The sequence below is a fragment of the Macaca nemestrina genome, chromosome 12 (assembly GCF_043159975.1).
Source record: "Macaca nemestrina isolate mMacNem1 chromosome 12, mMacNem.hap1, whole genome shotgun sequence".
NCBI classification, from domain to species: domain Eukaryota; kingdom Metazoa; phylum Chordata; class Mammalia; order Primates; family Cercopithecidae; genus Macaca; species Macaca nemestrina.
The window spans coordinates 18,885,063-18,911,774 of record NC_092136.1 but is presented as its reverse complement, the minus strand read 5'-3'; the positions used below and the strand labels follow the sequence as shown (position 1 = coordinate 18,911,774).

General features: G+C 41.9%; 1 protein-coding gene, 1 long non-coding RNA gene and 1 other non-coding gene across 6 annotated transcripts in view; 1 reads left to right on the top strand and 2 right to left on the bottom strand.

The window, feature by feature from the left end:
- Positions 1-363: 363 nt before the first annotated feature.
- LOC105471674 (cytoskeleton associated protein 5) overlaps positions 364-26,712 on the bottom strand; it is a 100,528-nt gene continuing 74,179 nt past the window's right edge. For 3 of the 4 annotated variants that reach the window (XM_024789686.2, XM_024789688.2, XM_024789687.2), the window contains exons 27-45: positions 26,139-26,227; positions 23,416-23,541; positions 21,748-21,897; positions 21,237-21,440; positions 20,888-21,023; positions 20,261-20,454; positions 18,864-19,036; positions 18,604-18,627; positions 17,521-17,694; positions 17,172-17,292; positions 12,829-13,008; positions 11,241-11,428; positions 10,261-10,336; positions 9,019-9,207; positions 8,791-8,928; positions 7,875-7,958; positions 7,621-7,780; positions 1,255-1,406; positions 364-1,086 (exon numbers count right to left, since the gene is read on the bottom strand). In XM_024789686.2, the coding sequence (XP_024645454.1) occupies positions 844-1,086; positions 1,255-1,406; positions 7,621-7,780; positions 7,875-7,958; positions 8,791-8,928; positions 9,019-9,207; positions 10,261-10,336; positions 11,241-11,428; positions 12,829-13,008; positions 17,172-17,292; positions 17,521-17,694; positions 18,604-18,627; positions 18,864-19,036; positions 20,261-20,454; positions 20,888-21,023; positions 21,237-21,440; positions 21,748-21,897; positions 23,416-23,541; positions 26,139-26,227 (2,801 nt within the window). In that variant the 3' untranslated portion in view covers positions 364-843. The remainder of the gene's footprint in view (positions 1,087-1,254; positions 1,407-7,620; positions 7,781-7,874; positions 7,959-8,790; positions 8,929-9,018; positions 9,208-10,260; positions 10,337-11,240; positions 11,429-12,828; positions 13,009-17,171; positions 17,293-17,520; positions 17,695-18,603; positions 18,628-18,863; positions 19,037-20,260; positions 20,455-20,887; positions 21,024-21,236; positions 21,441-21,747; positions 21,898-23,415; positions 23,542-26,138; positions 26,228-26,712) is intronic. The other variant, XM_011724322.3, reaches the window with a different exon arrangement.
- LOC105471673 (uncharacterized) overlaps positions 10,327-26,712 on the top strand; it is a 37,104-nt gene continuing 20,718 nt past the window's right edge. Inside the window, exon 1 of the long non-coding RNA XR_981316.2 lies at positions 10,327-10,529. This is a non-coding gene — a long non-coding RNA (uncharacterized lncRNA). The remainder of the gene's footprint in view (positions 10,530-26,712) is intronic.
- On the bottom strand, positions 20,650-20,760 carry LOC112424917 (small nucleolar RNA SNORD67). The gene has a single exon (XR_003015883.1). It is a non-coding gene; the product is annotated as a small nucleolar RNA SNORD67 (small nucleolar RNA).

Sequence of the window (26,712 nt, the reverse complement as noted above, 5' to 3'; positions counted from 1 at the left end):
TGAGAACCACTGAAGCCCAGCCAATCTCGGCGCAATCTTGTGTGCTTTTGGTCAGCAAAGTGGTAGGATGCCCAAGAGCTCCTTCAAACGACTGGTGATGAGCAGAGGGAAATCATGACCAAAATCTCAAAACAAGGAAGGATGAGATTTTTCTGCTCCCTAGGAGCTGCATGTGGAGAGCAGGAAAGGAGAGTTCCTTCCATTCCAAAGGAATAAAAGACAGCTTCAAGTCTGTGAGCCAAGAAAAAGGGAAGCTCTGTAAGCAGTAATGAACCTTTCCCTAACTGGCTGAATACCCAGCTGGTACCAAAAGAAGTTAAAAAATTGCTGCCCAACACTCCATGATATGGAGCATCTTGGGAGTCAGGTATAGTTAATGCAAACTTTATTTATAAAAGACTCTTAAATTAGTTGTATCATGCCATGCATTCATACAGAATACAGTGACCCTTCAGGGCGACAGAGAAGAGCTCACAAACTGAAAGGAAAACTATTAAAGAGTTTCTAATATTAACTATTAGAAAGCTAGGAAAGATTAGGACAATTTTACAAATGAGCAATTAAAAAGAAAAGGATCTGGGAACTAGACTGAGCAAAGGGGGCAGCTGTTTACAAGTCTGTACACTAAACTCATCCACGGACAGTCTTCTAGAGCAGCGGGACGCTGACGAAGAGAAGCAGAGTATGTACAAGTACTTGTGCCACAACGACTCCTCCCCCAGCTCCACGGCATGATACGTACAACCAGTCTGTATACACTAGGCCTGCTGAGGCCACTTTAAACTATGAGGACTTCTAGTTTAGTAAACTAAAGCTGCAGGGTGCCAGGGGAATGGGGCAGCTTCATTTGCGACTGCTCTTTATTCTCTCCAGTCTTTTTTTCAAGTCGTCTATGTTAGCTGTGGAGGAGGAGGAGGTCACAGTTCCTGAAGAGTGAGTCTGGTTAGAATCCAGGTCTGAATGCTGGTGCTGCTCCCGAGACTCCCGGAGTTGAGAGAGTTTGCTGTGGAGCATGTCTGTGGAAGAGGCAACGGTAGGAACTGCTGGTTTGGAGAGCAAAGAGGTCAAAGGAGGTCGGTCATCTTGCTATTGAGAGAAGGAGAGAGATTGTCTAAGGTCAGGTCAAGCAGGTCAAGATGCAGCTCCAGAACCACATACAGCAAGTCTAAGCTTTACACTTCTCTGTGGGCCAGCCTGCCTCGGACCTGCTTGTGACTACCCTCCCTGAGCTGCACAGAAGAAAAGGAATAGTACCTTTGTGTTGTCCAGACCACATCGCTGTCGGAGGATCTTTAGCCTTTCCAGGTAGACAGATGGCCCCACTTCTTCCCCATTTGTGTTACCTATGGAGGACACTGTGCTTGTGGGTGTGGGCACACATGTGACCTCCATCTGAGGGGAGATGCCTAGAGAGGAAAAGGGAGAAAGAATATTCAGATATCCACATATCCCCCTTCTAAAGTGCCTTGGTTAATCTCCCACCAAAAAGAACAATTAAGAATTTCCTGGGGCTTGAATATTGTTACTATACTTGAAAACTAAAAATTCCACAAGAATCTACCTGGAGTTGGTGATAAGGATGCTCTGAACTATACAATATAAGCTTCTTGAGAACACAAAAAATTGATACAGAAACGCAGAATGTAAATTGGGTCATCCATCTGCGTCCTGGGTTATGCAGGGGATTATACTCCAATAATCCCAGAGGTGACTTGGGCAATCCAAAAAGCTGAAGCTACTCCTGAGGATACTGTAATTGCCCAACTGAAAAACCAGAGGACCTTAAATGTTAGGAAGAATTAGATTAAGTTTGGACCAATGTCACATAGGAGACACTCATTTGAACCTGTGAAGGAAGCAAGGTGTCCAAGGCTATGGGGTATTCATGGGGAAGAGAAGGAGGTGTCCAACAATTATCTAAAGAGGGCGTAGAACTGGAGTGTCTGTAACCTACCACTAAGATCAATATCTGGCAGGAGAGAGGAAAACCAAAACAAGAAAAAATCCATCACACTTCCTAAATTTCTGAATGAACAACGATACAACGCAGGCCTTTAAAATATTTCACTTGGTATCAATGCAAATGCATTCCACAGGCCCCAAAGGTAAGGTACTGGGAGGAAACACTGCCTTATGGTAAACAGAAAGGTAGAACAGGTTACTCCAGGGAAAAAGGACTCCTTTAATGTAAAGATGAGGACAATCCTCTGAGGGGGTGAAAAATGAATGAAGAACTATGTAAAAGGCAACAATAAGAGATGTCTGAATACTCTAAGGCACAAAATCAATTTAATAATCAGTGGGAATATGCCGGGCGCGGTGGCTCAAGCCTGTAATCCCAGCACTTTGGGAGGCCGAGACGGGCGGATCACGAGGTCAGGAGATCAAGACCATCCGGCCTAACACGGTGAAACCCCGTCTCTACTAAAAATACAAAAAATTAGCCGGGCGTGGTGGCGGGCGCCTGTAGTCCCAGAGGCAGGAGAATGCCGTAAACCCGGGAGGCGGAGCTTGCAGTGAGCTGAGATCCGGCCACTGTACTCCAGCCTGGGTGACAGAGCGAGACTCCGTCTCAAAAAAAAAAAAAAAAAAAAAAAAGAATCAGTGGGAATACATGCTTGGGTTGCAAATGTGCTGTTTAGGTGAAAATTATCACACGTCGAACATCCCCAAAAAGGGCTTTGGAAATGAGGATAGAATGCCTGCCCTGATCAAACCATGGTATGTTTACATGTGGCATACTGTTTGACATTTTGCGCACCATACTTTAACTCCTTAGAGGTCTTTTTCATTAAAGACCAGCCTGGGCAACAAAACAAGACCCCGGCCAGGCGCAGTGGCTCACGCCTGTAATCCCAGCACTTTGGGAGACCGAGGCAGGTGGATCACTTAGAGGTCAGGGGTTCAAGACCAGCCTGGCCAACATGGTGAAACCCTGTCTCTAAAAAAAATTCAAAAATTAGCTGGGGATGGTGGCTCACACCTGTAATCCTAGCTACTGGGGAGGCCAAGGCAAGAGAATCACTTGAACCCAGGAGGCAGAAGCTGCAGTGAGCCTAGATCGCACCACTGCACTCCAGCCTGGGTGACAGAGAGAGACCCTGTCTCAAAACCCACAAAAACAAAGAGACCCCATCTCAAAAAATAAAAAGACTTGTAAAGTCTTGGAAAGGCATAATTTAAGGTGTCAAAAACAAGAACTCCTGTTTAAGAGAACAAAATTAACTGAAGCTTCAGCCCAGCAAGATACAGGCTGAGAGTAGATATGATCAGGGTCTGAAAACCACAAAGAGACATGACATGCTTTGACAGGCAAACACATTCTCAAATGTAAGAGCAGGTGAATGTCACTAAACTCGGAAGGAACTAAGCACAGCACTGATGAGAGGGCACTTTTGCAGTTGGGTCTTTCTTGTCTTGGTTTAAGGCTCATGATAGTTATTTTCTATAACTGAAACCTAAGTCTTCAGTTTGTCTCTAGATCCTGTGAGCAGTAATTCTCAAACAGGGACTTTCTCACTGTGGGAGCAGTAACATTTCAGCTTAAACTTAGTTACTGCATTCATTCATATCATTTAACGAATAACATCATGTGGCTTAAGGGCAAGGACACGTTCTGAGAAATGCATTTGTTAGGTAATTTCATAGTTATGCGAACACCTAGTTGGTATAACCTGCCACACATCTAGGCTACAAGCCTGTATAGCTTGTTACCATACTGAATAGTGTAGGTAATTTTAACACAATGTTATGTATCTAAACAGAGAGAGGGTACAATAAGAATGCCGTATAAAAGATAAATGGTACACCCGTATAGGGCATTTACCAGGAATAGAGCTTGCAGGACTGGAAGTTGCTCTGGGTGAGTGAGTGGTGTGTGAAGGTGAAACCCTGGGACACTACTGTCAACTTTATAAACACTGTACACTTAGGCTACACTAGACTTATACAAAAATAATTGTGCTACGACATTATGACAGCTATGGTATCATCAGGTGATAGGAATTTTTCAGCTCCATTATAATCTTATGGAACTGGCTGGGCATGGTGGCTCACACTTGTAATCCTAGGACTTTGGGAGGCTGAGGCGGGGGGATCACTTGAGACCAGGAAGACCTGGAATTCAAGACCAGCTGGGTCAACATGGTGAAACCCTGTCTCCACTAAAAATACACACAAAAGGCCGGGCACGATGGCTCACGCCTGTAATCCTAGCACTTTGGGAGGCCGAGGCGAGTGGATCACGAGGTGAGGAGATCGAGACCACGGTGAAACCCCGTCTCTACTAAAAATACAAAAAAATTAGCTGGGCATGTTGGCGGGTGCCTGTAGTCCCAGCTACTTGGGAGGCTGAGGCAGGAGAATGGCGTGAACCCGGAAGGCGGAGCTTGCAGTGAGCCGAGATCGCACCACTGCACTCCAGCCTGGGTGACAGAGCAAGACTCTGTCTCAAAAAAAAACCAAAAAATTAGCTGGGTGTGGTGGCATGCAACTGTCCAGCTACTCGGGAGGCCAAGGTAAAAGAATCGTTTGAACCTAGGAGATGGAGGTTGCAGTGAGCCGAGATCGTCACTGCATTCCAGCCTGCATGACAGAGTGAGACCCTGTCTCAAATAATCTTATGGGACCACCATCATATATGCAGTCCGTCATTGGCCAAAATATTGATATGCATGACTAGACACAGATGCTGAACAATTAACCTAATAAATACTACATTATGTAGTATGTTAGAGGTGTAAGTGCTATGGTGGGGTGAGGGATAGGTTGCAAGTTTTAAACAATAAGGTTTTACTGGCCAGGCACGGTGGCTCATGCCTGTAATCCCAGTACTTTGGGAGGCCAAGGCGGGCAGATCAACTGAGGTCAGGAGTTGGAGACCAGTCTGGCCAATATGGTGAAACCCTGCCTCTACTAAAACTACAAAACTTAGCTGGGCATGGAGGTGCATGTCTATAATCCCAGCTACTTGGGAGGCTGAGGCAAGAGAATCTCTTAAACCTGGGAGGCGGAGGCTGCAGTGAGCCAAGATCGTGCCACAGCATTCCAGCCTGGGCGAGAGGGCAAGACTCCATCTCAAAAAAAAAAAAAAAAAAAAAGGTTTTACTAAGATGGTATTTGAACAAAGATGTGAAAAAGGAAAGGGAGCTAGGCAACAAAGCCATCTTAGGAGGAGCATTTATATGTAAGAAATAGCCAGTGCAAAGGCCCTAAGAAGACACATGACTGGTGTGTTCCAGAAACAACTGGGGGAGGCCAGGCATGGTGGCTCACACCTGAAATCCCAGAACTTTGGGAGGCCAAGGTGGGTGGATCACTTGAGCCCAGGAGTTAGAGAGCAGCCTGGGCAACAAGGAGAAATCCCGTCTCTACAAAAAATACAAAAATTAGCCAGGCATGGTGGCATGCACCTGTAGCTCCAGCTACTCGGGAGGCTGAGGTGGGAGGACTGCTTGAACCCAGTGAGCCATGATCACGCCACTGCACTCCAGCCTGAGTGAGAGAGCGAGACCCTGACTCAAAAAGAAATAAGGGGGCTGGTGGGGCTGGAGTGAAACAACAGGAAGAGGACTAGGGGATGAGGTACTAGAGGCACTGGCAGGTCCTATACAGGACCTCAGAGACCTTTAAAGGACCTTTTGCTTTTGCTGAGTGAAAGGGAGAGCCTCTGGAAAATGTTTCATTAGAGTCATTTTGATGCTATGTGTAGGAAAGAATAGAGGGAGGCAGGGTGGAAGCAGGGAGATCAAGTAGGAAGATAGGACAATAACACAGATGAGAGAGAACACACCACGCCAAGGTGGTAGCAGTGAAGGTGAGGAGAAGTGTGGATGAATTCTGCATGTGGTTTGCAGGTAGAGTCAAAATAATTTCCTGACAGAAGAGAAGACTCAAAAGCTTTGGATCTGAACAAACTCGAAGGATAAAGTTGATGTCAACCAAGATGGAGAAGAATGTAAATGGATCGGCTGGGTGCGATGGTTCACGCCTGTAATCCCAGCACTTTGGGAGGCCAAGGTGGGCGGATCACGAGGTCAGGAGATCGAGACCAGCCTGGCCAACATGGTGAAACCCTGTCTCTACTAAAAACACAAAAAATTAGCTGGGTGTGGTGGCAGGCGCCTGTAGTCCCAGCTACTTGGGAGGCTAAGGCAGGAGAATTGCTTAAACCCGGGAGGCGGAGGTTGTAGTGAGCCTAGATCGCACCACTGCACTCCAGCCCAGGCAACAGAACGAGAGTGTCTCAAAACAAAACAAAAACAAAACAAAACAAAAACAACAAAACAAAACAAAAACAACAAAACAAAACAAAAGTAAATGGATCAGGCTTACAGGATGATCAGGACTTTAGTTTTTTTTGTTGTTTGCTTTTGAGACTGGCCAACATGGCGAAACCCCATCTCCATCAAAAATACACACATTAGCTGGGTGTGGTGGCAGCTGCCTGTGGTCCCAGCTACTCAATAGACTGAGGCAGGAGAATCACTTGAACCTGGGAGGCAGAGGTTGCAGTGAGCCAAGATTACACCACTGCACCCCAGCCTGCTGGGCGACAGAGTAAGACTCTGTCTCAAAAAAAAAAAAAAAAGAAACAATGTCTATTTGAAACCCAGGTGGAGATATCATGTAGGATATAGCAGTTTGGAAATGAGGAAGGAGGTCTAAGCTGGAGATTTAAATGTTATTTAAAGTAGTGAAGTAGATGAATTCATTAAGGAAATAAGAAAGAGAGAAGACAACCATAGACTGAACCCTGGGGGATGTCCACATTAAAAGGTCAGAGTGAGGCCGGGCGTGGTGGCTCATGCCTATAATCTCAGCACTCTGGGAGGCCAAGGCAGGCAGATTACCTGAGGTCGGGAGTTCCAGACCAGCCTGACTAACATGGAGAAACCCTGTCTTTTTTTTTTTTTTGAGATGTTGTCTCGCTCTGTCCCCCAGGCTGGAGTGCAGCGGTGTGATCTCGGTTCACTGCAACTTCTGCCTCCTGGGTTCACACCATTCTCCTGCCTCAGCCTCCTGAGTAGTTGGGATTATAGGCGCCCGCCACCACGCCCGGCTAATTTTTGTATTTTTAGTAGAGACGGGGTTTCACCGTGTTAGCCAGGATGGAGAAACCCTGTCTTTACTAAAAATACAAAAAATTAGCCGGGCATGGTGGCGCATGCCTGTAATCTCAGCTACTCGGGAGGCTGAGGCAGGATAATCGCTTGAACCCGAGATTGCGCCATTGCACTCCAGCCCGGGCAACAAGAGCGAAACTCCGTCTCAAAAAAAAAAAAAAAAAAAAAAAAAGAGGTGAGCGAGTGAGCAAGAATCAGTCAAAGGCCAAGAAGGAATAGCCAGTGAGACTGGAGGAAAACAAGACAGCATGGAGAACTGGAAGTGAAGTGAAGAAGCTGTCTCAAGGGCAGGGAACAATTTACCATTGTGAAATACTGATGATGGGTCAATTCAGGTGGCTTAAGAATTGACTACTGGATATAGCAATGGGAAGATCATTTGGTGACCATTAAGTATTGAGGTTCATGGATATGAATTTAAACCAACCAAAACTTCAGGTGCCTGAGCCAGGAGCTATTTTGAGCTTATTCCTGGAGCTATAAAAGGAAATCATACCTGTTGAAGTGGAAATGCGACCTTTGCCCTCCCTCTCCATCTCAATCACCCGAAGGCCTCTTTCGACATAGCTCTGGAAGAACTGTGAGGAATTTTTCAGAAATGGTTCAATGTCAGCATCTGAGTATTTCTTCTTATATTCATATAACTCTGCTAGCCCCTGGTGAACAGGAAGAGGGAAGAGGGGGAGATGAGTGTCAGTGTCCCTTTACCATAAAGCAGACCCCTATTCAGATTAACCCTTTCACTCTCACCTCTTTAGTGTTTTCTTTAGAGCCAATCTTCTTAAAAATCTCAGCTAAGAAATCATTCACTTTGGCCTTTGATGATTTTTCATCCTGAAAAGTTGAAAGACATAAGGAAGAATTGGTTAGACTTGAGTTATTAATTAGGAACTGATGGTTGGATATGAACAGAAAATATCTCAAAATCTGGGCCTTATTGGTATGTTCCTACAGATAACAGATGCACCAATGATGCAGGTCTTACAGCAGAAGCAGTAACATTCTGGGTTACTGAGTGCCTCCAGTCTCAGATTTCCACCTCAACTTGATGGAGAAGGAACTGACACATTCTTTCCAGGTTGAGTAGAGCTAGCTATTTTTTTTTTTTTTTTTTTTGAGACCGAGTCTGGCTCTGTCACCCAGGCTGGAGTGCTGTGGCCGGATCTCAGCTCACTGCAAGCTCCGCCTCCCGGGTTCACGCCATTCTCCTGCCTCAGCCTCCTGAGTAGCTGGGACTACAGGCGCCCGCCACCTCACCCGGCTAGTTTTTTTGTATTTTTTAGTAGAGACAGGGTCTCACCGTGTTAGCCAGGATGGTCTCGATCTCCTGACCTCGTGATCCGCCCGTCTCGGCCTCCCAAAGTGCTGGGATTACAGGCTTGAGCCACCGCGCCCGGCCGAGTAGAGCTAGCTATTTATCTGGTGACCAATGCCTTAGGCATCTTTCTTGGGGACCAAAAAACACATGGTTATATTTAGTTTAGATTTTAAAATTTCAAGGTGGAAATGGTTACTGCACCACAGCAGGAGACTGACTGCTGACTGGACCAGTCTGTGAGCCTTCACCTTGGACCTTCGGAAAAGGTATCCTGGTGACCTACACCTTAGATAAGGTCACTTCCGGTATAGCCTCATTTCCCTCAATCTTTCAAGTCAGGCCACTCACTATTCGAGATGCTCCCTTTTCTGTTTCCTTATCAGACTTGCTCCCAGTCTGGTCCATACTGTGCTTCATCATCCGGCAGAGATGGGCCTCCAGCTCAGACTCGTTTTTGTTGTCGATCATCGTTAGGTGGTCCAGGATCTGAGGGAGACACATGCACAACTGATAGCACTGCCATTTCTATGATTTTCTCTCAAGCTCCCTCAGAGACCAGTTGCGATTCTTACTCACCTTGGGCCCTTTTAATTTGCATAAGGTGTGTAGCAGGGTCTTTAGGGTCCTTATGGGAAATTCACTTTTGCATTGCTTCAGTTTCTCTTTGGGGAAGACCTTCATGAAAATGTGGATATCTAGAAGAATTCTGTCTAGGTTAATGCTATTGATGGTATCAGGCAATAGTCGAACCATTCTCCAGAGACACTATTGAAAAAAGAATGAAAGAGTTAGAAGGAGTGACTGAAGAATGAGGATAATTTGTCACCATTCATATTCCCTAAGCTCTGGGCTCACTTCTAAAAGATGGCCAGGGCTATAAATGTGGCACATCATATCTTTCAAATTCAGCTGCTAAAACATGAAAATTTTAAATCACTTCTATCATGACACCAGCTGAAGTGTGTCCAGTCATTCATATCTAATCACCCATCTCCACTCCTTCCCACTCCCCAGAGCTAGGGGCCATCATTTAACCTGGTGGAAATTCTCTCTTGGGTTTCCTTGGTTCTTGAGAGTAAAGTAGTTCATGTTGCTTAACCAAATCTAATGCAAGGGGACAAAATATCTGATACTAATTCAGTGTAATAACAGTATTACAATGTTATAAATATGTTCATTTGGTCTCTTTCACAAAAGAGGCCAAATATCATAGGGCTATACATATCTTTTTCCCCAAAATAAATGAAATCTGTTTCAAACTTCTTTCCTTTTGATCCTCAGAGAATTAGTAAAATATTTACAAAATACCTCCTCCCTTTCACTGTTTGAGGCCACGAACTGTTTAGGCCTGAACTTAGAATATAAATTGTAGGAAGGGAAAAACTGAAGACCAATTCATATATATATGTGTGTGTGTGTATGTATGTGTATGCATAATTTATACATATATAATACATATACATATATATAAAATACACACATATATATAAAAACCATAAACATATATATATTTTAGAGATTAGGTCTCACTGTTGCCAAGGCTGGAGTGTAGTGGTATGATCAAGCTCGCTCCTGGGTTCAAGTAATCTCCTCACCTCAGCCTCCTGAGTAGCTGTTACTATAGGTGCATGCCACTGCACCTGGCTAAATTTTTAAAAAATTATTTTATTAATATTTTTATTATGAAAAATATATTTTCAGGTATGACTTGGTTGATATGAGCCTATGGCTTTCTTAGCTCCAATTCCTCTTTCCCCATACTTTTAACAAAGTGATTGCATCTTTGAAAGAAAAGAGATCAAATCATTTCAACTTCACCTTCATAACAAGCTCTGAGAATTTGGGAGAACTGGCTGTTGCTAGCAGGCTGTCTTGGAGCAAAACAAGTAGGGCACTGGAAGAAAAATCCAACACAACAGCATTAAGTTTCAAACCTGCATTCCAATTAAAATCAGTAGTTGAAAGGTCAAGTGAGATCACTCTATTCATCTAATAAATTGAGAGGTCATGGATCAGGAATTGTCTTGGACTACCTGACGTTCAGTTAAGAAAATAAACATCGTTTAAGCCTTTTAAGTCACCACTTGGTAAGTGTAAGGTTTGTGACTCTATTTTTCATTGTCATTGGTAGTTGAGAAAGAATAAAAGGTACCTGAAATGTACAAGAAAAATGTAACCGACAAACTTTACAGTCCTATTCTAGAAAATGCATGATATTGGCTGGCTAAGTATTTACTAGTTTTAGCTATGGTCTCAGGCTAAAATACCTTTGGTCCACGATGAAGAGTAATAAATCAACTTCCTAGGCACGTTTAAAGTTATAACTGATGTAGTTATATCAGTTATAACTACTGATGTAGTTATATCAGTTATAACTACTGATGTAGTTATATCAGTTATAACTACTGATGTAGTTATATCAGTTATAACTACTGATGTAGTTATATCAGTTATAACTACTGATGTAGTTATATCAGTTATAACTACTGATGTAGTTATATCAGTTATAACTACTGATGTAGTTATATCAGTTATAACTACTGATGTAGTTATATCAGTTATAACTACTGATGTAGTTATATCAGTTATAACTACTGATGTAGTTATATCAGTTATAACTACTGATGTAGTTATATCAGTTATAACTACTGATGTAGTTATATCAGTTATAACTTTAAGTGTGGCTAGGAAGTTGATTTATGATTGTTAGCTTGCCTAGGAAGTTGACTATGATGGTTTCTAAGCGTAGACAAAAGAGAGGATGCCCCAGGCTCTATTGACTGAGAGTACAGATATACCTCAGGATGTTGGTCTGGTCCGACTTCTCCAGAACCTTCACCACCAAGAGGTTCACAGAGCGGATGACCTGTTGTCCTTCCTCAAGATCTTCAATCCGAGAATCCAGCATTAAGGTGATAAGGCCATGCATTAGGTCTTTTAGTACTCCAGTGGACGCCTCCCGGGCAAGGCTCTCTATCTGAAACAGCTATCCAGACATACTTGTGTCAGGGAGGTGTAAAACTCTAATATAGAGAGTGAAGAATAGAAATGTGGGTGGCATATTATGGTAAACATTCAATTATGTTGTGTTTTTTTTGAGACGGAGTCTCCTCTGTTGCCCAGGCTGGAGTGCAGTGGCGTGATTTTGGCTCACTGGAAGCTCCGCCTCCCTGGTTCATGCCATTCTCCTGCCTCAGCCTCCCGAGTAGCTGGGACTACAGGCGCCCGCCACCATGCCCAGCTAATTTTTTGTATTTTTTTTTTTAGTAGAGACGGGGTTTCACCGTGTTAGCCAGGATGGTCTTGATCTCCTGACCTCGTGATCCACCTGCCTCAGCCTCCCAAAGTGCTGGGATTACAGGCGCGAGCCACTGCGCCCGGCTATGTTGTGGTTTTTAAAATTTAGAATATTAACGAAAAAACAAAATCACCACACTCCCCCAAGCCTCTAGTAATAGGCAAAATTAATCAGTGTGCTTCTTTCTAATTGTAAAAGTTTGTTTTTGTTTTTTTTTCTGAGATGGAGTCTCGCTCTGTCACCCAGACTGGAGTGCAGTGGCATGATCTCGGCTCACTGCAAGCTCTGCCTCCTGGGTTCAAGCAATTCTCTGCCTCAACCTCCCGAGTAGCTGGGACTACAGGCGCCCGCCACCAGGCCTGGCTAATTTTTTGTATTTTTAGTAGAGATGGGGTTTCACTATCTTGGCCAGCTGGTCCTGAACTCCTGACCTCGTGATCCACCTGCCTCAGCCTCCCAACGTGCTGAGATTACAGGCGTGAGCCACTGCTCCCAGCCAAAGTATTTGGTTTTACATGTGAAATTATTTATTGTTATGCCAAATTTGTAATTTCTGGCTAGTTAGCATCATTAAGTCCACCCTTTTAGCCCCAATTTAAGAAAGCATATTGAAATCCGAGTGAGAATGTCTTTATTATCCTTATAATCTGCTCTAAAGGTAAAACATTGACAAATTTTTTTCCCTTTTATTTTTAGCTAACATGTAATAACTGTACAAATTTATGGAATACAGAGTGATATTTCAATACATGTATACAATGTCTACTGATCAAACCAGGCTAATTAGCATTTTTAATGTAACCATACTTATCTGTGGAAAGGCAGCTATGGCCTACCATGCCTGATGAAGAAACTGACAGGAAGAAGCTAGGTAGTCTGTAAGCATTTTACTTTATATCCTAACAGTAAGGTGGGATGGAGTGTAGCCAAACATTCAATGGAGGCCATCAGTAACTTGCTATACAACGCATGTAAAATTCTACCAAGTGACACAGGACTCACTGCAACATCTGCATGGACTCTGGCTTTTCAACCTATGTAGGCTGAGAGATTGATGGGAAGCTGAAATCCTGCAGAGGTGCCCTTACCGAAATCATGTTGCCAATGATACAGCTATACAACTTGATGATCTCATCCTTCTCCAATTTCTCATCTGCCATGTGTGTGTTGTAGATGAGTCTTAGCTGCATAAACGTGGCTATCAGAAACTGATCAATATGGCCGGACATGGCTTCAGCTTTGTCTTCCTGTCTCAGGACTTCATCAATCTGATAACAAAAATTTCAAGATATATTTTTCAAGCTTTATATTCTAAAGTAGCAGGAAGACACTATATGAAACTTCTCTGTAAGAATATTTAATAGCAAAGTACTTCCAGAGTCTTACCTTAAAAAAAAAAGCCCATTTACTTTATTTACTTATTTTATTCATTTATTATTTTGCTCTTTCGCCCAGGTTGGAGTGCAGTGGCACAATCTTGGCTTACTGCAACCTTCACCTTCCAGTTTCAAGTGATTCTCCTGCCTCAGCCTCTTAAGTAGCTAGGATTACAGGCGCCTGCCACCATGCCCATCTAATTTTTGTATTTTAAGTAGAGACAGGGTTTCACCATGTTGGCCAGGCTGGTCTCAAACTCCTGACCTTGTGATCCACTCACCTCGGCTTCCCAAAGTGCTGGGATTACAGGTGTGAGCCACCGTGCCTGGCCCCATTTATATATAAATAACTAGTCCTTAGGGATTCAGTCATTCAACAAATATTTACTGAGCAAGATATTAGATAAATTAGTCACAGGTTCGATTCTAAGAGGCTCATTGTCTAATTCAGGGAATAATAATCCTTATGTTTGGCTGGGCGCAGTGGCTCACGTCTGTAATCCTGGCACTTTGGGAGGCCAAGGTGAGCGAGTCACTTGAGGTCAGGAGTTGGAGACCAGCCTGGCCAACGTGGTGAAACCCCATCTCTACCAAAAATAGAAATATTAGCCTGGCGTGGTGGCAGGCACCTGTAATCCCAGCTACTCGGGAGGCTGAGGCAGGAGAACTGCTTGAGCCCAGGAGGTGGAGGTTGCAGTGAACCAAGATCACGACACTGAACTCCAGCCTGGGTGACAGAGCGAGACTCCATCTCAAAAACAAAACAAAACAAAAATCCTTATGTTTAAATGTTCAATTTATTAAAAAGAGTGCTTTTTAGACTCTTTAGACAGGGCTGATATTACGACCTCCATTTACCAGATGAAAAGTGAGGCTCAGAAAGATCAGACTACTGGTCCAAACTCAAAAACTCAGCTTTCTCACATATTGGTCCAGTGTTCTGTTTCAGTGCACTGGCTGTCACTAATGGTAATAAGGCATTGTTTATATCCAATCTATTAGCAAGTTCTGTGGATTCTACTTCCAAAAGAAACCCTGAAACCATGACTTCCTTCCTCTTCACCATTATCATCCTAGTGGCACATAGTACCTTTCATATAAATTTTGGCCACAACGGCCGGGCGCGGTGGCTCAAGCCTGTAATCCCAGCACTTTGGGAGGCCGAGACGGGCGGATCACGAGGTCAGGAGATCGAGACCATCCTGGCTGACACGGTGAAACCCCGTCTCTACTAAAAAATACAAAAAACTAGCCGGGCGAGGTGGCGGGCGCCTGTAGTCCCAGCTACTTGGGAGGCTGAGGCAGGAGAATGGCATGAACCCGGGAGGCGGAGCTTGCAGTGAGCTGAGATCCGGCCACTGCACTCCAGCCTGGGCGGCAGAGCGAGACTCTGTCTCAAAAAAAAAAAAAAAAAAAAAAAAAAAAAAAAAAAAAAAAAAATTGGCCACAACTTCCTAAAAGAATTGCTGGAATTCACTCTTGCCTTGCATATAATTTTATCTCTAGAGTGGCCACAGTAATTTCTTCCACAATTAATACAAACAAAAAATCTGCAAAGGTGGAAAAAAAGTACATTACAGAAACGTTGAAAGGGTAGTAAAGGAACTCTTTTATCCTGAATCATTTAAAAGTTGTCAATCTGATGTTCCATGACCCTGATACTTTAGGGTATACTTATTAACAACAGAGACATTCTCTTTCAAAAGTACAATAAAACCATCAACATCAAGAAATTAACATTGATGTCACTACAATCTAATCCTCAGACCCCATTCCATTTTCTCCAATAACCTCAATTATGTCCTTTAAAGCAAAAGACCAGTCTAGAATCACGCACTGCATTTACCTGAGAGACTGTCATGTCTCCCAGTCTCTTTATAGTGTAGGACAGTTCTTCAGTGTTTCCTTGACTTTCTGGACCTTGAATCTTTTTCTTTTTTTCTCTTTTTTGGAGATGAAGTTTTGTTCTTGTTGCCCAGGCTGGAGTGCAATGGCGCAATCTTGGCTCACAGCAATCTCCACCTCCCGGGTTTCAAGATATCCTCCTGCCTCAGCCTCCCGAGTAGCTGAGATTACAGGCGTGCACCACCATGCCCGGCTATTGTTTTTTGTATTTTTAGTAGAGACAGGGTTTCTCCATGTTGATCAGGCTGGTCTCGAACCCCCGACCTCAGGTGATCTGCCCACCTTGGCCTCCCAAAGTGCTGGGATTACAGGCGTGAGTCACTGCACCCAGCTTTGACCTTGAATCTTTATAAAATGTCCTTAATTTGTACATGTTTCCCATGATTCAGGTTATGCAACATCAGAAATATCAGCAAAGTGATGTGGAACTCTCACTGGATCCCATCAATGTAGCACATAATTTTCTTTTATCACCCTGACGCAGTGGCTCACACCTATAATCTCAGCACTTTGGGAGGCCAAGGCAGGTGGATCACCTGAGGTGAGGAGTTTAAGACCAGTCTGGTCAACATGATGAAACCCTGTCTTTACTAAAAATACAAAAATTAGCTGGGCGTGGTGGTGGGTGCCTGTAATCCCAGCTGCTAGGGAAGCTGAGGCAGGAGAATTGCTTGAACCCAGGAGGCAGAGGCTTCAGTGAGCTAAAATTGCCCCACCACACTCCAGACTGGGCAACAAGGCGAGACTCCATCTCAAAAAAAAGAAAAAAAAAAATTACAAAAAAAATCTCATTTTGTCACATTGTTGTTGATTCACTTTGGGTTGTTTTATTTTTAAAATTTTATTAATTTATTTTTTGGGGATGGAGTCTCGCTCTGTCACCCAGGCTGGGGTATAGTGGCACGATTTCGGCTCACTGCAACCTCCGCCTCCCGGGTTAAAGTGATTCTCCTGCCTCAGCCTCCCAAGCAGCTGGGACTACAGGCGTGTGCTACCACGCCCAGCTAATTTTTGTATTTTCGGTAGCGACGAGATTTCACCATACTGGCCAGGCTGGTCTCGAACTCCTGACCTCATGATCCACCCACCTTGGCCTCCCAAAGCACTGGGATTATAGGTGTGAGCCACTGCACCTGGCCTTTTTTTTTTTTTTTTTGAGACATGGTCTCACTCTGTCACCCAGGCTGGAGTACAGTGGTGCAATCACAGCTCACTGCAGCCTCAACCTCCCAGGCTCAAGCAATTTTCCCACCTCAGCCACCTGAGCAGCTGGGACTCCAGGCAGGAGCCACCATACCCACCCGTGACTTCTGTTTTAAAAAATTTCTAATAGTTTCCCATCATAATTGAAATAAAATCCAAACAACTCACCCTGGTGCTTTTAAAGCCCTACATGATATGATCACTGTCTGCCTCTCAAATCTCATTCTGTATCATTCTCCCCCTTTAACACTATGCTCCAGGCACACGAACCTTATTTCCTTGAACTTCAAGCTCATTTCTCCCCTAAGACCTCTGAATACGAGCTCTTTCCTCTCCTTGGAATACTCTTAGCCACAAGGATATCAGAGTTTTCCTGATCACCCAGTCTAAGTATCTACTCAGTTCCTCTCTGTCATTACTCCATGTAAGTTATATTTACACAGTTGTTACAACTGTGTGATATTTTCTTGTTTACTTGTCTCTGTCCACTAAAATCTAAATAAGTTCCATGAGAGTTGGTCCTTACTTGTTAGCTGCTGTTTTATCTCTAGCCTCTGGTGAATCAATGCAATTATAAAAAAATGCAAGGCTTAGCCAGGTGCAGTGATGCAAGCCTGTTGTCCCAGCTACTCAGGAAGCTGAGACAGGAGGATTACTTGAGCCCAGGAGTTTGGAGCTGCAGTGTGCTATGACAGTGCCTGTGAATAGCCACTGCACTCCAGCCCAGACAACATAGTGAGACCAAAAGAAAAAAAAAGAGTAAGGCTCTATTAGAGCCACATCCTCTGAGGTACATGATGACTGAGTGGCACCTGTGCATTTCTCTCCTCGGGAAAGAAACACTGCCTGAATCCCCTAATGCTATGACTCTGCGAATGTGCAATTCATCACATTTATAGCCTCTATGTCCACCAATGGAATCCCTGTCATGGAAGCACACCCATTACCTGTGTCAGAGCTTGGATACTTGTGTTGATGTCACCACTGGCTACTTGGGAGATAATGAAATTGATTGTGGATGCTGTATTACTATGCATATCATCGAAGTGTGGAGAAACAGCCCGGATCCTAGATAGCAGAGCAAAGAGAAAACTTCAATCTCTATTACAAGACATCCCAGTCAGCTGGAGTTATACAATTCTCCACTAGGTCCAGGTCTTAGTTAACAACTGCTATCATTCAGAAAGAAATCAGTTCTAAAAAGTTTTAACTGCACATTACCACAAAGGGCACATTTCACGTATGCCGTCTGATCATCATGAACTGCTCATATTTAAATGAAAGAGTTTAACTCACTTGGGTTCAGGAATAAGGACTGGCTCAAAAATGTCATCCAGTTTGTGCTGAACAAGTTCTGGCATTTCACATCGGACTGTACCATTGTCATTCTCAATCTCATCTAGATCCAGCTGGAATTCTCGGCGGACCATCTGGGCTGCCTCAGGATGCCCACTCATGCTTCGGGCTTGGCTAAGGGAAGCAAAAGGAGGCTCCTGAACTAAGAGAGACTTCTTAACCAAAGGGCAAGAGTAGCACTGTCAGTTGCCCCAAAGCTTCAGGACAGATGTTCAACTTCTGGTTTCAGCCCCCCTGAATGATTTAAGTCCCTGAGTCTAAGCAAGTGCCTTTAATAGGCAACAACATTGGTTCATGAATATCCTAAGAGGGCAGATAACTTTAACTTGTACTTACATTACCTGCCAAGTTATAAGTATTTGTTCTAGTTCACTAAAGCCCATAAACCTTGTACTTCTATTCCTGATGGGGCAGAAAACAATCAAAGATATTTATATTGACTCAAAGTTCACTACTTATGGGCAAATATATAAGAAAAATCTAGACTGGCTGGTTCTTTTCCACCAAATTAACCAGTGCTTTAATTTTGCTAATCATAAGTACCATTCCATGCAGTGTTCAGCACATTTTATACTTTGTGAGACCACTAGTCACCCCTTTTTAGAATATTCACTCTTGACAGGTCAGGGCCAGCTTTACATCCAAGAAATAGGGATTCAAAGTTTCCAAATTCAAGTTGGTTAAAATTATACTCATGACACAACCCAAAATAGAGCTGTCTTGCTTAGGAGGCAGTATTTTGAGTCCCTAAGCCAATTTTGGGTTGCATGTATTTTATTTAGCCTTATCTCAAGAATAGGAAATTAAGCACAACCAAGTATAACACAAAGAAGAAAGTGAATCAATATTTTAGCCACATGACATTGAACTTTTGTGGAAGACTTGATTCATGGGGTACTTATGGACACCCTCTACCCTGATTATAAACTCTAAGCTAGTCACCCTCCAGAGGGGATGAATCCAAGTCAGAAGTTAGAAAGATATAAGAGCCCTGCTAATGAGAAATTAGCAGGCAGTACTTACATCCTATAAGTGCGATACATAATTCTGTCCACGGAAAAGCAGTGAAAGAAGGCACAAGACCATTTAGAAGTGGTTTTGAGACAAAGACAAAGACAATGAAGACTGAAGGATCAGACATTTGGTTACAATACATTTACCCAGACACTCTGTCATGCATGATAATGGCTACAAGAACTCAAGATTATGTTACAGGACAGGCTGTGAGCACACAAGGCAAAGGCCATAGAGATGCTCTTAAACAAGTATCTCTATCTACATACTTGAGTTTGGAAGACATGTCCTCAGCTGGTCCCTTGCGTAACATGTTGGCATTGGAGCTTATGTTCTGTGCACGCTGAGGTTTCTCTTCCACTTGTTTTATTGGTGCAGCAGAGGGTCTCTTTGCTGACCGCTTAATCCTCTCCTCGAGCATGCTCATATCCTTTTCAGAAAGCTGTAAACAGAGGCCAAATTTAGAAACTTAACTGAATAACTCAATAATATCTATTTTCATATCAAAACAAATAGAACCTTCTATGTTAGGACATGTTTACTTTCAAAGCACCACACTTCAAAATGAACTACTGTTAATACCTGCCTAGCTGCTAACAGGAAGAGGAGATATGAAAGAAGGAGAGGGGCTGGGCGCAGTGGCTCATGCCTGTAATCCCAGCACTTTGGGAGGCCAAAGCAGGAGGATCACTTGAGCCCAGGAGTTTGACACCAGCTTGGGCAACATGGTGAAACCCCATCTCTATAAAAAGTATAAAAATTAGGTGGGCATGGTGGCACACGCCTATAGTCCTAGCTACTCAGGAGGTTGAAGTCAGAAGATCACTTGAGCCTGGGAGGTCGAGGCTGCAGTGAACACACCACTGCACTCCAGCCTAGGTGACAAAGCAAGACCCTGTCTCAAAAAAAAAAAAAAAAAAAAAAAAAAGGAAAGGAAAGGATAAAAAAGAAAGCCAATTAGTAACTACAAATAAAAAGGTCAAAAATTAAATGAAGCTTCCCCATTTTTTGTTTTGTCACCACTATCTAGCTGTGTGACTATGGGCAAGAAACTTCATTTTTGGTCATCTATAAAATTCCCAACTGCTTTATATTCTTCACTGAGTAGTAGTGAGAATTAAATCAGAAAATATAAATAAACATATTTAAGCCCAGTGTAAATATATGGTGACACTATGAGGTAACTGAAGACAGAGGTCCAGACTCGCTCAAACGAAATAAGAGGTCAGAGGCAGAACCTAATGTGAGTGGAAAACTGGCTCATGGCTGTAGCTCAAGACGTGATCTGACAGATACTAGTATCCACACTATACACAAGTAAGCACTTTTTAACCAAAAACTCGATGCAGTAAAAATTACAGAGCAGACTGCCAGGATGAATTTAAACCCGGGACTAGCTCAGATTTCTTGATTCAAAAATAGCACTCATTTCTAAAGCAAATTTACTATGAATAGAATGCTCAGAAAAGAAAACTTGATTTCTATTAAAACAGCCTAATCAGAGACACCTCAAGGGTCTATTCAGATTCTAGGACACATTGATAGGTTGAGTTGACTAAAAAGTAGTAAAAACTTAGCTACAGTTGAGAGGACAGGAAACCTAGCACCTAGGAGATCTTGTAATTCTTTTCACAACATGCTGACAGTGTTCAGAGAAGTCACTCACATTTCCAATCAGTTTGAACACCTGATCCCCATGTACATTGTACACCGTTACAATGGTGTTGAGTGCAGCATTGCGTACAGCATTGTCACGGTCTCCTATGTGAACAGCTATTTCCTTTAAGGCTTTTCCTGGGGTTGGCTGGCAAACATTCATGCCATAGGACTCAACCAGACATCCCAGCTCTTCCAGGCACTCTGATGGGGGAGAAAGGCTAGATTAATGAAACAACACATATTTGGGATAGAGACTTATCCTTACTAGAGAAATTTCCCTTGGCATATATGAAGGACTTAAATCTGACTCTGGCTCTGCCTAGGATTTTTTGTTTACTGCCTTTTATCAGTTAAAAAATGGTATTTCAGCAAGTGCTCCTGAAAGGAAGAGATGCCTGTGAATCAGATGGCCCCTGTGCACTTGATTTTGTCACCAGGGTGATACTGAGTGGTGCCTGTATCACCTGATACCATGGCTCCACCAGTGTGCAACTCATCACTCTCACAGTCTAAATCAGGAGGTTGGAATCAACTACATAGGCATTGGAGAAATTTATTTGTTCATCTATAAACTATTTCTTCTATAGGCTACTGCCGCAGAGATTCACATCTCAGTTTAAACTATTTGCTTCACCTGCTCTCTGCTTAGAGTTTTTGGATTTGGTTCCTTCCATGATAAAGGGAAACATCTTGCTAGCTGGGTAGACAAGGCACATCCGGTTCAGGATGGCACGAACATCTTTACGAATGACATCCTTTGGTTCTCCAACCTAGTCAACAAGGAAAATAATGATTAAGTGAGGCATTTCCTAAGTAGTAATGATTCTCCCATGCATTACTATGTTTTGAAAGAATAGGGAAATAGGGATGAGTAGGGAAGGTACCATGATATAATCAGTAAAAAAGGGAGAGGAAATAAAAGTATAGAAACTGAGGTCAGCTGGGAACTCAAGCAGTCTCCCAGAGAGAGAACACCACATTACCTTGACAACAAGATAGGGGATGAAGGAAGATGCTTCACTCTCAGTAAGATGATATTCTTCCTCACTTAGCAAGGTGAAGAGCAATTTTAAATATTCTAGTGCTTTCATCAGGACACTTGTATTGGTGTCAAAAAACCTCAGGGTAAGCCACTTTAAGATAAGATCCAGGCAACCAATAACACCTTCTTTTTCACTCTCCAAGTGCTTAAAATAAAAGAAAACAAAACTCCCACAAATAAGAATATACAAAATCTCAATTCTACTAGGCAAGTGTCTCTTAAATTTTATTGGAGCCCAAAAATAAAATGACAGATTTTTAAGCCTTCAATTAAGACCTAAAAAATATACACACGCATTCATTTATTCTACCAAATAATAAAACAGCTCTAAAAAATAGAGAACATAGTATATTCTACTTCCTTTTCAAGTCATGCAAACTTCAGATTATTTCATAGGGCTCAGTATTTTTACATGTCTGAGATACATGTATATTTATCTATTGCAGACTTACATCAACCATAACAGCCAGGGCTTTGTTATGATGCTGAAAGTCTGAGTGAAACATCTCATCTTGTAACCATTTAGCCACACAGCTAGACATTTGAGTCTTCAGTTGCTCAATGTATTCATCCCGTGGGGTAGTAAAATTCCACTTTAGCACCTGGAAAAAACAAACAGTGAAAAGTGGCTACAGGGTGTTCAACTGAAATGAGGTAGAGAGCCTTATATAATGCAGCTGCAGGAACAATTTAATACAATTATTTCAAAATTCAACAATATTCATTTGTAATTAAATATGAATGCAGATGTCAAGGTGTCATACTTCTTGAAGCTTAACAGCTCTGAAAATCTTATAGGAATACACATTTTTGGAATTCTTTGTTTTTGAGACAGAGTCTCACCTGTTGCCTGGGCATGGCAGAGTACAGTGGCACGATCATAGATCACTGTAGCATTAACCTCCCAGGCTCAAGTGATTCTTCTGCCTCAGCCCCCCAGGTAGCTGGGACTACAGGCATGCACCACTATGCCCAGCTAATTAAAAAAATTTTTTTGTAGAGACAAAGTCTCACTATGTTGTCCAGGCTGGTTCTGAATTCCTGGGCTCAGGCAATCTGCTTGCCTTAGCCTCCCAAATTGTTGGGACGACCGGCATGAGTCACTGTGCCTGGCCTTGCAATTCTTACTAAAGAAAAAAAAAATCAATCCTACATATAACTATATAACATGGTGGACACTGCTGCCACATCTTTGATAGAAAATTTGAAATATCTATCAAAATTATGCATATCGTCATTCTAGGAGTTTAATATAGATACACTCACATATGTGTAACAAAGACCTACATTCAAAGATATTCACAGCAGCACTGTTTGTAATAGTGAAAGACAAGAAACAACCTAAATGTCCAACATATTGGCATAAGGATAAAGAAAGGTATATACATATAACGCGCCAATACAGTGATACACACATATATACACAGATACGAATGATCTTTCAGATATTTCAAACATCATTAAAAGAAAACAGTGAGATACAGAACAAATATGGCATGTCTCCATCTGTATAAAAGGAGGGCTATATAAAAATATACATATGATAGTAGAGGTACAAAATATTTCTGGAGTAATACATTGAAAAAATGAGTACTAATATCCTCCCTGTGGAGGGATACTGGAACAGAGACATGCTTTTCATACCATACTTTGCACTTTCTGTACTGCAAATAATTTTTTAAAAAGATTATGCATTTTGAAAACAAATTTAAGTACCTAATGAAATCAAAGCAACATAAGATAAATGACTGAACTAGCCATTTATACAGTCACAAAATCTGCCTTGTAAGGTCTTGAAAAGAAAGATTAATGAAGAAGCTTATATTATCTAGTTAATTAAAAAAAAAAATACATTCCATTCTTTGATTTTAAAAATGAAGATACCAAAAAAGCTAAGAAATCATTTATTTCTATTTACAGGGAAAAATAGGCAATAACTCTATTCTATAGTTTATTTGTAGGAATTAATGCTCCCATAAACTAAAGAATAATATAATTTATAAGCAAAAGAAACACTTAATTCCTAGATATTTCACAATAACATGGATTTCAGACAGCAAAACTATTCCTGAATAACAATACAAGCAAAAATCTCCTGACGATTCTTAATCCTTCCTTACCTTCAATCCTTTTTCATCTTTCATCCTTTGCTCTTTTCCATTCGGAACAACAATAAAAATAGGCCCAGATTTGTCTTCATCCTCCTTTAAGCTGGTTTTGCTTGGCACCTTCTTCCCTTGTGCACTCTACAACCAAGGTTCAGGGAATACTGATTAGCTTGGCCACCTCTCCTTAAGAATATGATGCTGCTGCCCAGTAAAAGGGCACCATAGAAAACAGAGAAATCTTTCTACATGATATTTCACATGAAAAAAACATGCATCATAGAATCTTGTATATGTTTTTGAACAGGTTCTTTAGAAATTTTTCTGAGAATATTCTTAAGTCGGTTAGTTCTTGGACTAGCATGTTATGTAGTTGGAAAAGCTGCTATTACTGATCATTAGTCTAGGTCACAAACTTTTTGTTTACTGGATAATTTTTTTTTTTCTTGAAATCTTCAACACTATGGCTTTCCCTATTAATGACATTCTTTTTTTTTTTGAGATGGAGTCTCATTCTGTCACCCAGGCTGCAGTGCAGTGGCATGATCTCAGCTTACTGCAATCTCCACCTCCTGGGTTCAAGTGATTCTTCTGACTCAGCCTCCTCAGTAGGTGGGACCATAGGCGCCCACCACCACCCCTGGCTAATTTTTGTATTTTTAGTAGAGATGGGGTTTCACCACGTTGTCCGGCTGGTCTCGAGCTCCTGACCTCAAGTGATCCACCCACCTTGGCCATGAATGACATCTTGAATGGCATTTACACATTTCAAAACACTTAGTTTGAAAGCTTTTCTGTTTCTTTCCGTTGATATTTAAATCTATCTCTATCATAATAGTATAAACTGAAGACCTTTTGAACTTGCTTCTAGAGAAGGTTACAAGAAATGCTTTAAATACTTAAGTCACTAAAGTGGTTTTAAAAAATAATCCGGCTGGGCGCGGTGGCTCAAGCCTGTAATCCCAGCACTTTGGGAGGCCGAGACGGGCGGATCACGAGGTCAGGAGATCAAGACCATCCTGGCTAACACGGTGAAACCCCATCTCTACTAAAAAATACGAAAAAAAAACTAGCCGAGCGAGGTGGTGGGCGCCTGTAGTGCCAGCTACTCCGGAGGCTGAGGCAGGAGAATGGCGTGAACCCGGGAGGCGGAGCTTGCAGTGAGCTGAGATCCGGCCACTGCACTCCAGCCTGGGCGACAGAGCGAGAATCCGTCTCAAAAAAAAAAAAAAAATCCAAGATTTAAAATCTTCATATCAGATAGAAAATAGTAAACAATAGTACACATATTTAAGATAAAATTCAAATTTCATTACTGGAATCATTATTATTATAAATGTAGCATGGCCACTATTTCTAGTTGGCCAGAATTTCTTTCTAGTATAAACACTAAAGTCATTCAGACCAAACAAATATGAGATCATTTATATGAAACTGCTTCGTAAGCGTAAAAAGATTGGAAAAAAAATTATGGCATTAAGAACGGAGTCAAAAATACTGCAAAACACTCGTGATCAAAACTAAAATAAGCACTTGTTAAATTTGGGATGAGGACAGGCAGACAGGAAAAGAACAACATCATTGGATAGTTTAAATTAATTCACTGAGGAGTTAAAGGGCCTGAGCATAGGAAAGAAAAATGGTTAACTATAATATTTAGAAGAATGGCCCTAGAATGTGTACTCCAAAATGGGGGTGTAATAATACATGTACTGGCTAAAAAACATTCTCACTCTATACTTTTTCATCAATTACAGGAAGTAAATTAAATAATTCTCTATTTAGATTTACTATTAGATTTACTACCCATTGCAGTTTTGCAATTTTCCTTTTGTAAGTATTAAATAATTAACACTCTGAATGTTTATTAATCTGAATCTTGATAGAGATAATGACAATTTTCTGTGATTTATAAACTTAATTAAATGAAAAAAATCACCCAGGGGATAAAGTTGAACATTTGAACACACTGCTTTAAATTGTCTAACTCTCCATGAATACTGAAAGAATTGGTGATGCATCAAAATAAATCCCATTGGGACAAATGGTGTTTCCCTGTAGACTAACTGAAACATCTTCTAGTATGATGACAACAGTGCCATATTTGAAGGAAGTTGATTTAACTCCTTTTCTTAAATCCAAATCAGCCTAAAGTGTTTATTATGCCAGAGCTACAAATGCTTGCTTTCTCCTTTTTTTTTCCCCCTGAGTCTTGCTCTGTCACCCAGGCTGGAGTGCAATGGTGAGATCTTGGCTCACTGCAACCTCTACCTCCTGGGTTCAAGCGATTCTCCTGCTTCAACTTCCCGAGTAGCTGGGATTACAGGTATTTGCCACCATGCCCGGCTAATTTTTATATTTTTAGTAGAGACAGGGTTTCGCTATGTTGGCCAGGCTGGTCTTGAACTCCTGACCTCAAGTGATCTGCCTGCCTCGGCCTCCCAAAGTGTTGGGATTACAGGTGTGAGCCACTGTGCCCGGCCCTTTCTTCTTTCAATAAAGTATATCTTTCCCCAAAAATCTACATGAAAGGAAGATTACAGCACCTCTTGAGAGCAGGACGTCTCCGTTTTAGGACCTTATTAAAAATGAGCCACAGAAATTTGTATAAATAATTTGATAATATCAATAACAGTGATGTTCTTTTATATATAATGTGATCCTTCCTAATAGAATGACTCAGTATATAAAATATATTTAAAAGCAAGTCTGCATCGAAGTATACAGAGTTAACATACCTTTGCTTTAGAGGATAATCCTGGAGCTTTGGCCTTTTTTGGATCAGGTTTGGGTTCTGCACTGCTGGAAATAGAATCTTCAGCAGGTGCTTTGAGAAAAAAAATATATATATACTATAAACTTTAACTAATATTTTATTTTGGACAGGTTAAATATATGATGATGACAAGGAAGCCTGCAGTCTTAAATGTATCAGTTTGTAAGATGTTTTCAGTTAGTTTTTCTTTTTTTTTTTAATGAGACAGGATTTTGCTATATCTCCCAGGCTGGAGTATAGTGGTACCTTCATGGTGCTCACTGCAGCCTTGACCTCCTGGGCTCAGTGAATTCTCCCACCTCAGCCTCCCTAGTAGCTGGGACTACAGGACTGTGCCACCACACTGAGCTAATTTTCTTTGCAGTTTTTGTGGAGACAGGGTTTCACCATGTTCAAACTCCTGGGCTCAAGCAATCCACCCACCTTGGCTTCCCAAAGTGCTGGGATTACAGCCGTGAGCCACTGTGCCTGGCTCAGATTTTTTTTTCCTAATAATTTTTCTCCCAAAATCTCTCTTTAAGCATAAGAGGGAAATT